The sequence below is a fragment of the Cariama cristata genome, unplaced genomic scaffold, assembly GCF_000690535.1.
Source record: "Cariama cristata isolate BGI_N322 unplaced genomic scaffold, ASM69053v1 scaffold41344, whole genome shotgun sequence".
NCBI classification, from domain to species: domain Eukaryota; kingdom Metazoa; phylum Chordata; class Aves; order Cariamiformes; family Cariamidae; genus Cariama; species Cariama cristata.
Window position 1 is genome coordinate 1,703 of NW_009614334.1, and position 11,557 is coordinate 13,259.

Sequence of the window (11,557 nt, forward strand, 5' to 3'; positions counted from 1 at the left end):
CTGAGCAATCCTTCAGAGAGGCTTACAGTGTCTTTAGTCTCTTGGAGCAGCATCCCATGATATAGCCAAAAGTGCAGCAAACATGGCAAAGTAAGCCTGTGAGGTACTGATGCTGATGTAGCTGTGTTGCAACAGTAATTGGAAAGTTCAAGTAGGAGTAAGATCCCAGTGGGCTACTGTAACAGCCATACAAACTTACTGACAGGTTCAAGACTAACAGCACAGATTCTCTCTCTGTGCTTTCAAATTTAAAGGCGCCATTTCTTCAGTCTTCCTTGCTTAAGACAGAGGGCCTTAGCTGCTTGATGGTGCTGAAAACTGTGAGGATTAGTGAAAATGACTGTCTGATGGATCACTTAAGCCTTTGAGGGTTCAGAGTTAATTGAACTTAACCAGACTGATCATGTTTTAAGTGTGGGCACCTCAGCTATTATGTTGGGGATAGTCTAAAATTTCAGGATAAAATTGTTAGCATTTCAAAAGTTGTGTTCATATTTGCAAAAGATACATCTCAGGTGAGGAGATTTTAGATTATAGCTCTTCAATGAAAGCTGAATTCTGCAAAAACAAAAGCAGAGACCTTATAGAGCTCTTTTGGTTATAAAAATTATGTTGGCTTGGAAACAAAGCACAGCTCTTTGGTAGTCATGAAGTGTTAGAAAAGAGTGAATATGAGTAAAAATTGGATTCATAACTATGCTTAGAGACTCTTCAGAGCCTCAGAGAAATTTTTTGTCTCTCGCTCTCATATCAAGTACTATTTTTAGGTTCCTGAACAAAGACTTCAGGTGTGCAAAAACACTTGCAGATTTTATTATAAGCAGGCATAGTCTGTCTAAAAATGATGAGATAAGAACTCAAAGATACTTTCACTGAAAGAACCTACTGGATTTGATTAGAATGCCCTACCGAGCGAACTTTTTGATATTTTAGATGTTCAGCTTCAATGCAGTTTCAGTGTAGTGAGGCTACAGACAGTATGATGTATTTTCACATCATGGGAGTGCTCTTGAGCAATTTCTCTAATGGATTAAATACAAGCGTGCCTTCTTCTGCACATTCAGCTTCCATTTCTTTTCTTACCGCTCCCTCCAGCTGAACATATGGTGTATACCCTCTCTCTCCCTCAAACTCACAATATATAACATATTTACCTACTGCAGATTACATTATGGCATGGTTATATATTTGTTTAAAACATCAGCCACTGTCAAAAGGAATATACCACTAGACTACCTACCACTAGCTTTTCTGAAATTTCTGTATTTTTAAAAAAATACCTTTTTACTGGAGGTGTAAATTTTCCTCTGTCCTATACAGGATTACAAAGAAAGTGTCACCTTTCAAAATTTAGACAGTTATTAGGGTCTCTTGGTGATGACTAAGATTAAAGATAGTCCTCCAAAAGTCACCTTTAAAGCTGAAATCCGTCAGCAAAGACACCCCAGATATCTTCTCCTGCCAGCTACGGAAGACAAGCAGAAAGAGCAACTTTTTTTCATGATGAGCTGGATCCATCTCTCACTAAATGGTAAAAGAAAGATGTCACTCTGACTTCAAAGGAAGCTGCATCAGGAGTCCTGAGCAGCTTTGCCATTTTCTAGTAGAAGAAACATAACATTCAAAATCACATCTACATGTTGAGGATCACATACAGAGAGAGGGAAGTTGATGCCTAGAAGGAATGGCAGTATTTAAGCTACCGAAAAATTTTCCCAAAGAGTTGCAGCTTTGTAAAACAATTTCTTTCAAAAAAACCCAAACAACCAAGACAAACAAACAAACAAAAAAGTTACACTGGGGAAAGGTTACTCTTGGGCATTTTTATATTATAAATATTTTTCATTTACCAAAGTCTGTATTGTTAATAATTAGTAAATACCAGTATAGATTTAGCTAAAGACAGCACGAATATAATCCCTGCAAAATGAACAATTTTGTAAAGATTTCTAATCAAAATCTGTTTGTACTCTGGACTTGATTCAAGTACTTCTTGCAGGACAGGTGAGCTGTCAAAAGAAAGTAATGTGTTTGCTGGATACTAATGTGTCCTGTCAAAACTCTTCTATGAGCTTGACTTTTTGGAAACTCAAGTAACTTGTTCCTATGTGTCTCAGTTATGGCTGGATAGTGACCCCTGCTTGGTAACATAAAAATTACTTCCATCTACATTCTTCTGAACTAAATGCTATAGGATTTGCTGATCCTAGAAAGCTGTGGCTAAGATTTTTTCAAAGCATGGAGAAATTTGTTAAAGTGTGGAGATTTTTGTATGTGACTTCCCCCCCCCCCCCCCCTAAAACTATAAAAACCTCATCTCAACAACTTTTTTTTTTTTCTTTTGGCACATCAAAACAACATCTATAACATGTTATTTGGCCGAAATGTAAGAGGCCATTTTAGTCCAAAGACATAAACAGATGCAAAATTACAAAACAATTAATTTCTCCTGAATCTTAGCTTTGCACCCCAAATTAGTGCGGGGTCCCATCTACACCGAAGAGCTGGGGCTAGTGTTACGAAAAATAATGTGAGAGGAACTACTGTTATTTCTTAATGACTGCCTGGTTTGCCCCGACACACAAACCAGCTGCATTAGGTACCTACAAGGTATGATTAAGCCTCTGACAGTCCTGATTTTTCATTAGTGACATGAACATCATGGCCAGCGACTGATTTCCTGTTACAGGTCACTTTTTAGTGCTCTCCTCTACTCCTGAGACATCCAGAGATACTCAGTTAATGGATGTGGTTTCTACTTACATGTGGCTGAAAGAAAATGTTTTTCTTGTTATAAAACCAAGACTGGAGTGTACAGCTGCCCGTGCACAACTGCTTAAATTATTGTTCCCAGAGTAGTTTTATGTTTTAAGACATCAATGTAGCTGGAACCATGAGGCTGCAAGAAGTCAGTGCTTCCCACAGAGAAAGGATCTTTGCAGTAGGGGCAGTTACTGGTACCTCAGTTGTTATAATGTAACAGCTGCCTGGGTTTCTTCCTCAACAAGTAGTTTAATAGTACAGTTAAACTAGGATGGATTTCCTTAAAGCATGTGGACCCTGTAACAGTCACTAACCAGCTGCTTTCACACTTCTCCCCATTCTTCATGGGCCTACTTCGTTTTTAGTGAGTTACATGTTATGATCCTAGAATACCTTGTTCTTTGGCTGCCGTTACATTTTTCTGGGGGGATTTACAGTTCTTCAGAATTTTTCCTTTTGGTTTTAAGTTATCAGAAGGAAACAGCTAGGGCTGGAATACCTGGCAAGAGCCAGTTCAGAGACCGAGTGAAAGAAGACCCAAATGATGTACATAGAAATTCTAACTTGATTGATCTGGTAGGTGTATACCTAAACAGATCTGCTTTGTTTCTGAGCAACGGTGCAGTGGTCCTTCAAAGAGGTTCCAGTGAACATTTGCTTCGGTACTTACAGTAGCTATTACAATAAATATACAGAGAAATCTGAGATAACTTTAGCATCACTGCAGCTGAGATCTAATGAGTGACAACTTCTGATGATTGTTCTCATTTTCAAATTCATTGGTATCATAGCAAGAGAATGTGAACCATAGTGCATCACTCATGTTTATCATTCTACCCACTCCTAGTATTGAAGGTTTTCATCAGTGCCCATCTGTACCAAGTCTAATGTAATTTTATTTCTACTGTCTGCAATTTGTCTTCCAGTTTAGCTCAGAGACTTGTTGCATGAGAACAGCACAAAGCCAAAATGTGTAACAGAAAGTCTAGAGTTTGGCTAATTATCCTTGGCTACCCTAACTCTGTGAGCTCTCCTCCACCATCATCTGTTCTTTGCTGAACAGGAAGGATTCCAGGCCTTCGTGTCCCTGGGGTTCAAGCCCAGAAATCTCACATTTAGCCACAGACAGCAGTTCTTTTCTGTTTCTCATTGTTTCTCTAAGTCGTTTCCTTCCTTCCTTCCTTGCAGGGCCTTTTCTCAGTGTACTGTTTTTTCCTGGCTTTGCCAAGTCTTTCCAGAGCAGCCCCACTGGTTTTAGCTACTGCCAGCATTCTGTTTCAGCTAGAGGCTTTTGTCTTTCTAACTGGCCATTTAGTTACTGCTGGGGAAGATAAACAGGTCCTTAATTAAGCTCTTCTGAGCTGCTGCCATTTGGAGTATTTCTGATGAGGTGACTATTACAGATTTCTAGAGATTGTTTGCTGTTATAAGCTGTGCAAACAAATCCAAAGTTAGTTTGAAACAATTAAGCTCCAGCATGTTAACAGGATGATTAACAAAACTGCTGGACCTGCAGTTGATTACTTTTGACACCATTCAGTTTTTCTAGTTCATTCCACAGATTTCTGATACAAACAACTCATCAACAACTGTGTTGGGTGGTAATTTAAAACATCTGCCAAATTCACAGATCTGGACACACACTGCAGATGTAATTGTTACAGACATTTGGTCAGACCTCTAGTAAAACAGCTTTGGCTAGCTGACGTAAAACTTCATTAACTCAGATCAAGCAATTAAAGTATTTTTTGCTACAAAAAAAATGGAGTGTTTTTTAAATGTTCATCAGTTTGTTTCAGTATTTTCAAGATTATACTACGGATCTTTCGTGTTGGACTGACAGGGAACTTGGGCGTTGAGAAACAGATGTGGGAAACTGAATTCTGTTTCACAGGAAAGTGCACATACCTCTTCTTGTGCAAAGTGCTTAGGTTGTTTTTTTTTCAATACTAGATTAATTTCATCAAAATGTAACACAGTTTTATATCTATAATATGTAATGCATAAGCATGTATTTCAACACAACCTAAAAAACACTGAAATGACAGCAAAATTAATGTTTTAACTTTTTTCACAGATGATTATTGAAGACAGAAACACAGTAAAGACATTTTAAGTCGTGTCCTTCTATAAACTAATTCTGTCCCTCTAATCAAGGAATATAATGGCATAATATCATACACCAGATGGCATGAATTCAGATTCCTGAGTGGTTTCCATGGCAGCATTTTAGAATAAGTTTCCCAGGCAGTTGCAGATTTCATAGAAGGACAAATGGGTATTAGCTAGAACACTGGAGGTGATAAAAGTGCTGTTTAACCAAATACAAGCCATTAAATATTTGATTTTAAAAAAGCTGCAGGTGATTAATGAGAAATGTGATCCCAGCTGTATGTAGGAAAAGCAAGGCTCTCTCACAGTGGGATTTGTGGGTTTCAGCTGAGATATCCCTAAACCCTATATTTTCACTGAGGAGGGCATAAAAATCAGAATTATTCTGATGTTGCATGCAACTGTCACAGGTCATTAACGTAATCTATGACACTCCCCAGGAGAATACTCTGGTATGGATTTGTTTTCCCTTTGCTTCAAAAGGTTGCATTCATAAAAGCCTTATGAGGAGCGGCTGAGGGAGCTGGGGTTGTTTAGTCTGGAGAAGAGGAGGCTGAGGGGAGACCTGATCGCCCTCTACAACTACCTGAAAGGAGGTTGTAGTGAGGTGGGGATTGGGCTCTTCTCCCCGGTAACTAGCGATAGGATAACAAGAGGAAATGGTCTCAAGTTGCGCCAGGGGAGGTTCAGGCTCGACATTAGAAAGAACTTCTTCACTGTTAGAGTTGTTAGGCATTGGAACAGGCTCCCCAGGGAGGTGGTGGAGTCATCGTCCCTGGAGGGGTTCAAAAAACGTTTAGATGTGGCACTTCAAGACATGGTTTAGTGGACAGGGTGGCATCAGGTATACGGTTGGACTTGATGATCTTTGAGGTCTCTTCCAACCATAACAATTCTATGATTCTATGATTCAGAGCCTTATCTTCTAAGGTTACAGTCCCAGCTGTGGTAGCTGAAATCACACCATGAAAAGGAAAGTCAAAGAAATAGCAACTTAACAGTGCTACTATCCAGAGGTATAGTTTGTTAGAAGCAACTTTGACTAGTGAGGGACACCTGGAAAATCACAAAGCACAGGCCCAGTGATGAGCTTGTTTATGTTTCTTCCCTCCCAAAAAAGCCAGGTCTGAGGACAGAGTTGTACCATTCTTACATTCTTACTTTAAAATGTTAATTGCATCAGACTTTATCCCCCACAAGGCCTTTTCACCTCTTACATGCAAGACCAAATCTAAGAGGACACATGGATGTCAAAATGGTGGGGAACCAAAATCAGGCCAAATACCCTCAGGAGGCGCAAACGGGGCCAAAGAGCGGCCTGTTCCCATTGCTTCTCTAGAATATGAAAACTAAATTGTGTGTGAAATCTCTGTTCTGTCACATCATGTCACATCACATCCCCGATAACCGCTTCTAACTGTATAAAACTCCTGAACTAAGCTCCATGGCTATGTCTCCTCTTGGTATTCAACTAAGATTTGCAAAGTTTTGAACATACTGGTTTTTACACAGTAAGCTGAAGACTGATTTGACTGTTAGTGTCTGATAATTGCTATAGGTTTGGGTTTCTTAGCTAGCAACAGCATGGCCAGTTTTGCTGAAGCAAAGCCCAGGGAGTATCCTCAGATTTAGAAGCAAAGAGAGAAAGTCGTTCCCTTCAATGCAGAATGCTGAATTTGTGCTTTCTGAGCATCAACCGATCATTATGTGGGCATATGTGGGACTACATATGAGAATATAATACCAGCGTAAATAAACAGAAATGGAAGAACAGTATGATCACCTCCCAAAACTTTGTCATTTGCCACATTTTTCCTTGTGAGCATGTTCTGTACTACACAAAACAAATAATTGTGTCTTGAAACTGCATTCCAGTCAAGTAAAGAAATTAACAGTGTCGGCCTTGATCCCATGCAGGTTCTTCTTAACCTTTCAAGGTTCTAGAACTGAACAGATATGTACACGATTGTGACTTATCTTTATCATGATATTGAAGAGGATAAGCTGAATCCTTAGCCAGTGGCAGTTACAGTGACTTAAAAAAATTGATCATCTGATCACACACAAACTGTGATCTCTTAACTGATTCTTTTTCCTTAGGAACCAGCTAATGGTGTATTGTTGTTTCTCTATGAAATTAAATGAGACACTGAAGCCTAGAGCCTTTCAGAAAATAGATTTTAAGTTTTCCTTTCTCAGTAACTCTGCACTTCACTCTGGTATGAAATAAATTGATACTGGAAGGTGGAATTACTTTTTTTTGGTCATTATTCTAGAAAAGGTTGGGTTGAAAGTTGTGGATAGAAGGCATGAGAGGGAACAATGACACAAAGATGGTTTATGATGAAAAAAGTGTGAAATGAAAAAATATGTAGCAACCCTCTGTTTACACAGCTATTAAAATGTTACAGGGATCAAGAAAGACTAATGTAAAACATTTAGCGTGGAAGAAAGGAACCAGGGTAGGTTAATGTACTTAGTGAAGCTGCTGTAGAAAGCAATGACAGACACAGAATCAGAGCTGGATGGGAAAATTTACCTCTAGTTGATGGTCAGCTGCAACAAAGGAAAAGGTCAACAATTTGCTAGATCAGTTCAGCAGAGGACATGTGACAGAAAAGAAAGCATTTAACCAAAGCATCTGCTGGATCTCACCACCCAAACATAACAATGCCACTCACTGTGATCTGTATGATTCAGATAACCAGGGCTACTTTTTATTAAGGTTGTCAGTGACTACCTGATATGCAATGCATCACCTGTTATCCAGCTAGGCTTCATATCTGAGAACAGTTTAATTGCTTAAATGTATGTCCATGTAGGTGTATCCTTTATATTTGTGGTCTCTGTTTGAAACACTGGCTGTGATCCTGTGAAGGATTTGCTCTGTACATTACCTTTTTCTCCATACCATATATTTCTCCTGCTGACTTCAAATGAAAACCCAAGAGATTGTCCAACTTCTTGTTTGTGCAGCACAGAATAAGGCTTTGATCCTGATCAGGGGCTCTGCACTCAGTAAGTATTAGTGGCTTTGCACTCAATAAGTATTAGTACAGCCAATGACACCATAATAAAATATTAAAATGTTAACATTCTGCATTTTTCTTCAGACATGCACGGAACATTTGTCATCCTGATGCCCCTCAGCCTGATATTGATGATTTTTGGAGGAATGACTGGATTCATCAGTATCCTTGCCAGGGCCTACCTACTGCTTCTAATGACAGGACTGCTTTTTCTTTTTGGAGGTAATATATCAAACTCTCGGCTTAACTGTATTAAATAATAAGAGATTATATCTGGGCAGCATCACTTTGTCTTCCAGGGGAAAAAAGCGAGAGTTTGCTTTCAGAATAGTGCTGATGTTCATTCACTTGGTGTCTGCTTAGCTCCTGATGGGATTCTGGAATAGAAAGCTGCCACTTAGAGTGGGAAAGGCAAATAATCACACACAACCATACATCCTTGTGGAGTGAGTCACACTTTGAACACAATATGTTTGCAGTGCCCGCTAACACAAAAGATTTAATACCTTTGCAGCACAGTGTCCAAATTCTTTACAGACAGGGTAATGAAGTAATGGAGAAGTGACTGTGGGATTAATAAAGCATAGGGTTCGATAGCCTTGCACAGATTTTACAACTATTCAGGAAACTGACATTTTTTCAAAGGCATCATTGAGTTCCTGAAAAGGGTCTTGCTAGGCATTCACTGCTAGTTTTGAACTAGGGTGGTGTCCCCAAACTGTGGGCCACAAAAGGAAACCCTAAAGAGTTATTTTAGTTGGAGTGGAACATTTCAATTCGAAGCTTGAAACAGAAATTTGCCCCAACAGAAAAGGGGATCCTCAGTATTGGCCCTCATCATTTGTTCATACAGTCCTGTTTCTAAGAAGACAGGAAGAGAGGAAGAAACTTAGAATTGTCTTTCTAAGAGATTGCTGGAAGCAAATGCTTCTGTCTCAAAGTCTTGACCGACCTTTTTAGTCTGAAATACTCTTACAAAGACCAACCATGCCCCATTATGCTTTTTTCCTGAAAAAAAAAGTAAGTTCTATTTCCTTAGAACATCAGAAAGCTGTATTCACTAAAAAGGCTTAGGCTATTTGAAAACTACTCCAAATAGTAAGTGAAAGATGAAAAGCTGTGAAGTGCAAAGCATGATTATCCTGCTGAGGAGTGGAGTACTGTGCCTTTCTAAAACACTTGGGGTTGCAAAGACGGAAAGGAAACACAAAGACAGTATTAGAAGAGACGTGCTTGAATATGTTCTGAAGATGCAACTAGTGCTATTTCCCAAGACAGTGTGAATAGACTGCAGGGTGGCCTTTGGTATGAGATCAGACCCTCCTCCCGCTCAGGCAGTATTGTTCAGCTGTTTCAGCTGCGCTGAGGCTCGATGCATGTAACAGGAATGCACAATTTTATAGGATATTCCAGTTTACAACGTTTGGTATTGGTTAGATAGTTCTTTCTCAGCAGAAAGAAATATTTTATGATGCAATTCCAGAAACCTGAGGTTTTTGGAAAATAGCAGAACTGATATGTTGCACATCCCAGGACATCCTGTATGCTTCCCCATTTTTTTGAAAGGTAGGCACATTTAAGGCATACCTTGTTGAAAATGTTGAACAAAAGAGTCATTTCCGTTTCTGCTGACAAAAGGTATAAAGTGATTTCCCCCCCTTGCAGAGAACTAGAATAAGGTAGAGGCATCATAGCATGGAATATGAGTATCAGGAATATTGATAATTCTACTAATCAGTAATCAGGAATATGAGTATGAATTTTGACTGTTGGATAACCCAATACTTTTCTGCCTTGGTTTGCCTCTACTCAGAGTTGTCTTTCTGGCAAAAATGCAGACTCATGTAGACTTACACTGTGATTTAACAGAAAGACCAAAATTTTTCTCCGTCAGAATCAGATAAGACACTATCTTGTCCCACAAGTGTTCCAGTATCTACTTTCCCTGAGCTACAGTCCTTTAATCCAGGGCCTTTCTGTTGCATCTTTCCTACCACTGATCCAGTAAAGTTACGACTTTAGTTAGTATATGTCCTTTGAGTGACATAGATGCCAGGCCCAGGATGTAGCATGTGCTTGTGCTAGATGTGCCATTCCCTAAGTTTGCTAGCTTCTGTAGAGTCCTTTCATTCTGAAAACATCTGGCTTCTTGTTTGAGTGCTTTTGTTATTTTATTTTTAGTCTGGTCCATGGATGTCTTTGGCTCATTTATTTGGAAGTGATGAATAGTCATGACTTCACAACACTTGGTGGGAGGTGACAGTAAAGACCAACATATTTACATTGAACACTGAAAACATACGATACTCAAAATTAGAAAGCGGCCTAAATTCAGGTCACTGACCTGAAATGCAAGAGGCTTTCTTGCATAGAGGTAGACAACTGTATGCGGTGCACAGCAATGAGAAATCAGGATGTGTTATAATACACTATTGAAAACAGAGATGTACGTGCATTAGATATCTGTAAAAGACACGGCTAGATTTTTACTGTGAGAGGCTTGCTGTTACATATTTTGATTCAGTATTTAACAGTGAGAACACATGAATCTCAAAGGACAGAAATAACCCTACCTTTACTTCCCTCTCACCCTTCCCCAAAAAACAGCCTCAACTAGATTTCAGAGGTAAACAGAGGCTAACTGGTAATCTGTCCTGGGTAGATAGGAAGGAGTGGCAAAGAAGCCCTAAGAGATATCCAATTAATTATTTTTAATTTCCGCAGTGGATGCTAACTAGCTGAATATGTTTTCCTTTCTCAGCTCTTGTTACACTTACTGGGATCAGTGTCTATATTGCATATTCAGCTGCTGCCTTCGAAGAAGCTGTCTGCCTCCTGAGGAGTAAGGATCTCCTGGTAGAAATCGACATCAGATTTGGCTGGTCACTGGCACTAGTCTGGATCTCTTTTGTCGCAGAAGTGCTCACCGGGGCTGTGTTTCTCGTGGCAGCAAGAGTTGTGGGTCTGAAACGGCGACGTGAGCAGGCGTTATGAACAACAGGTATCATTGCAACAACAGAATCCTGCAGAGCCTAGAAATGTGGATTGCTTGGTCCATCTGGTCACTAGGGGAATGAAAATGGCAAGGCTGTGACTGAGTATCGTCAGCTGCATAAACTTTTTTCCTCACAGGTAGCTATAAAACACAAAGACTCTGGTAAGTCAATAAAACATTTCAAGTGTTGTCAATAAGGAAACCCTTGTGACTTTAGAAGAAAGTACATTGCAGTGTTAGTGTTTCCAAAATAATTTCAGCTGGCAGCTCATAGGGCATCTCCATTCATTGCCTAGAACAAGGCAGATTTCTTGCTGTTTTTTCTCCTTTCTGCTGTCCCAGCAAAGTGCCTCAGAGTACCTTGCAGGCCAGTATGCACAGTCCACTTAGCTTTTGGTTTCTCCTCTGAGACTCCTAATAAGTATGCCTAGGATTCCAGTCACGTTGGCAGCCTTTACCAGCAAAGCTGCTGTGAGATGGCTCCTTTGTGGTAGGTAGTGTGATCTTGCTGCTGCTTTTGGAGGACCGTAGGGATGTATGATGTCTATACTCCTGAACACTGGGAGAGAGTGTGTGGTGTAAGTATCCTCTGTTATTAATGCATACTTAACATGATTTTGTTGTGCAAAGTAAAACTGATAATAAAGATCTGGAATAG

At 39.6% G+C, this 11,557-nt stretch overlaps 1 protein-coding gene across 1 annotated transcript in view; it reads left to right on the plus strand.

The window, feature by feature from the left end:
- The window catches only part of TMEM114 (transmembrane protein 114), a gene marked incomplete at its 5' end in the record, with an annotated part of 11,779 nt that extends 881 nt beyond the window's left edge, over nt 1-10,898 (plus strand). The window contains 2 exons of the mRNA XM_009699350.1: nt 7,989-8,126; nt 10,666-10,898. Of these exons, the coding sequence (XP_009697652.1) occupies nt 7,989-8,126; nt 10,666-10,898 (371 nt within the window). The remainder of the gene's footprint in view (nt 1-7,988; nt 8,127-10,665) is intronic.
- Between the last annotated feature and the right edge of the window lie 659 nt (nt 10,899-11,557).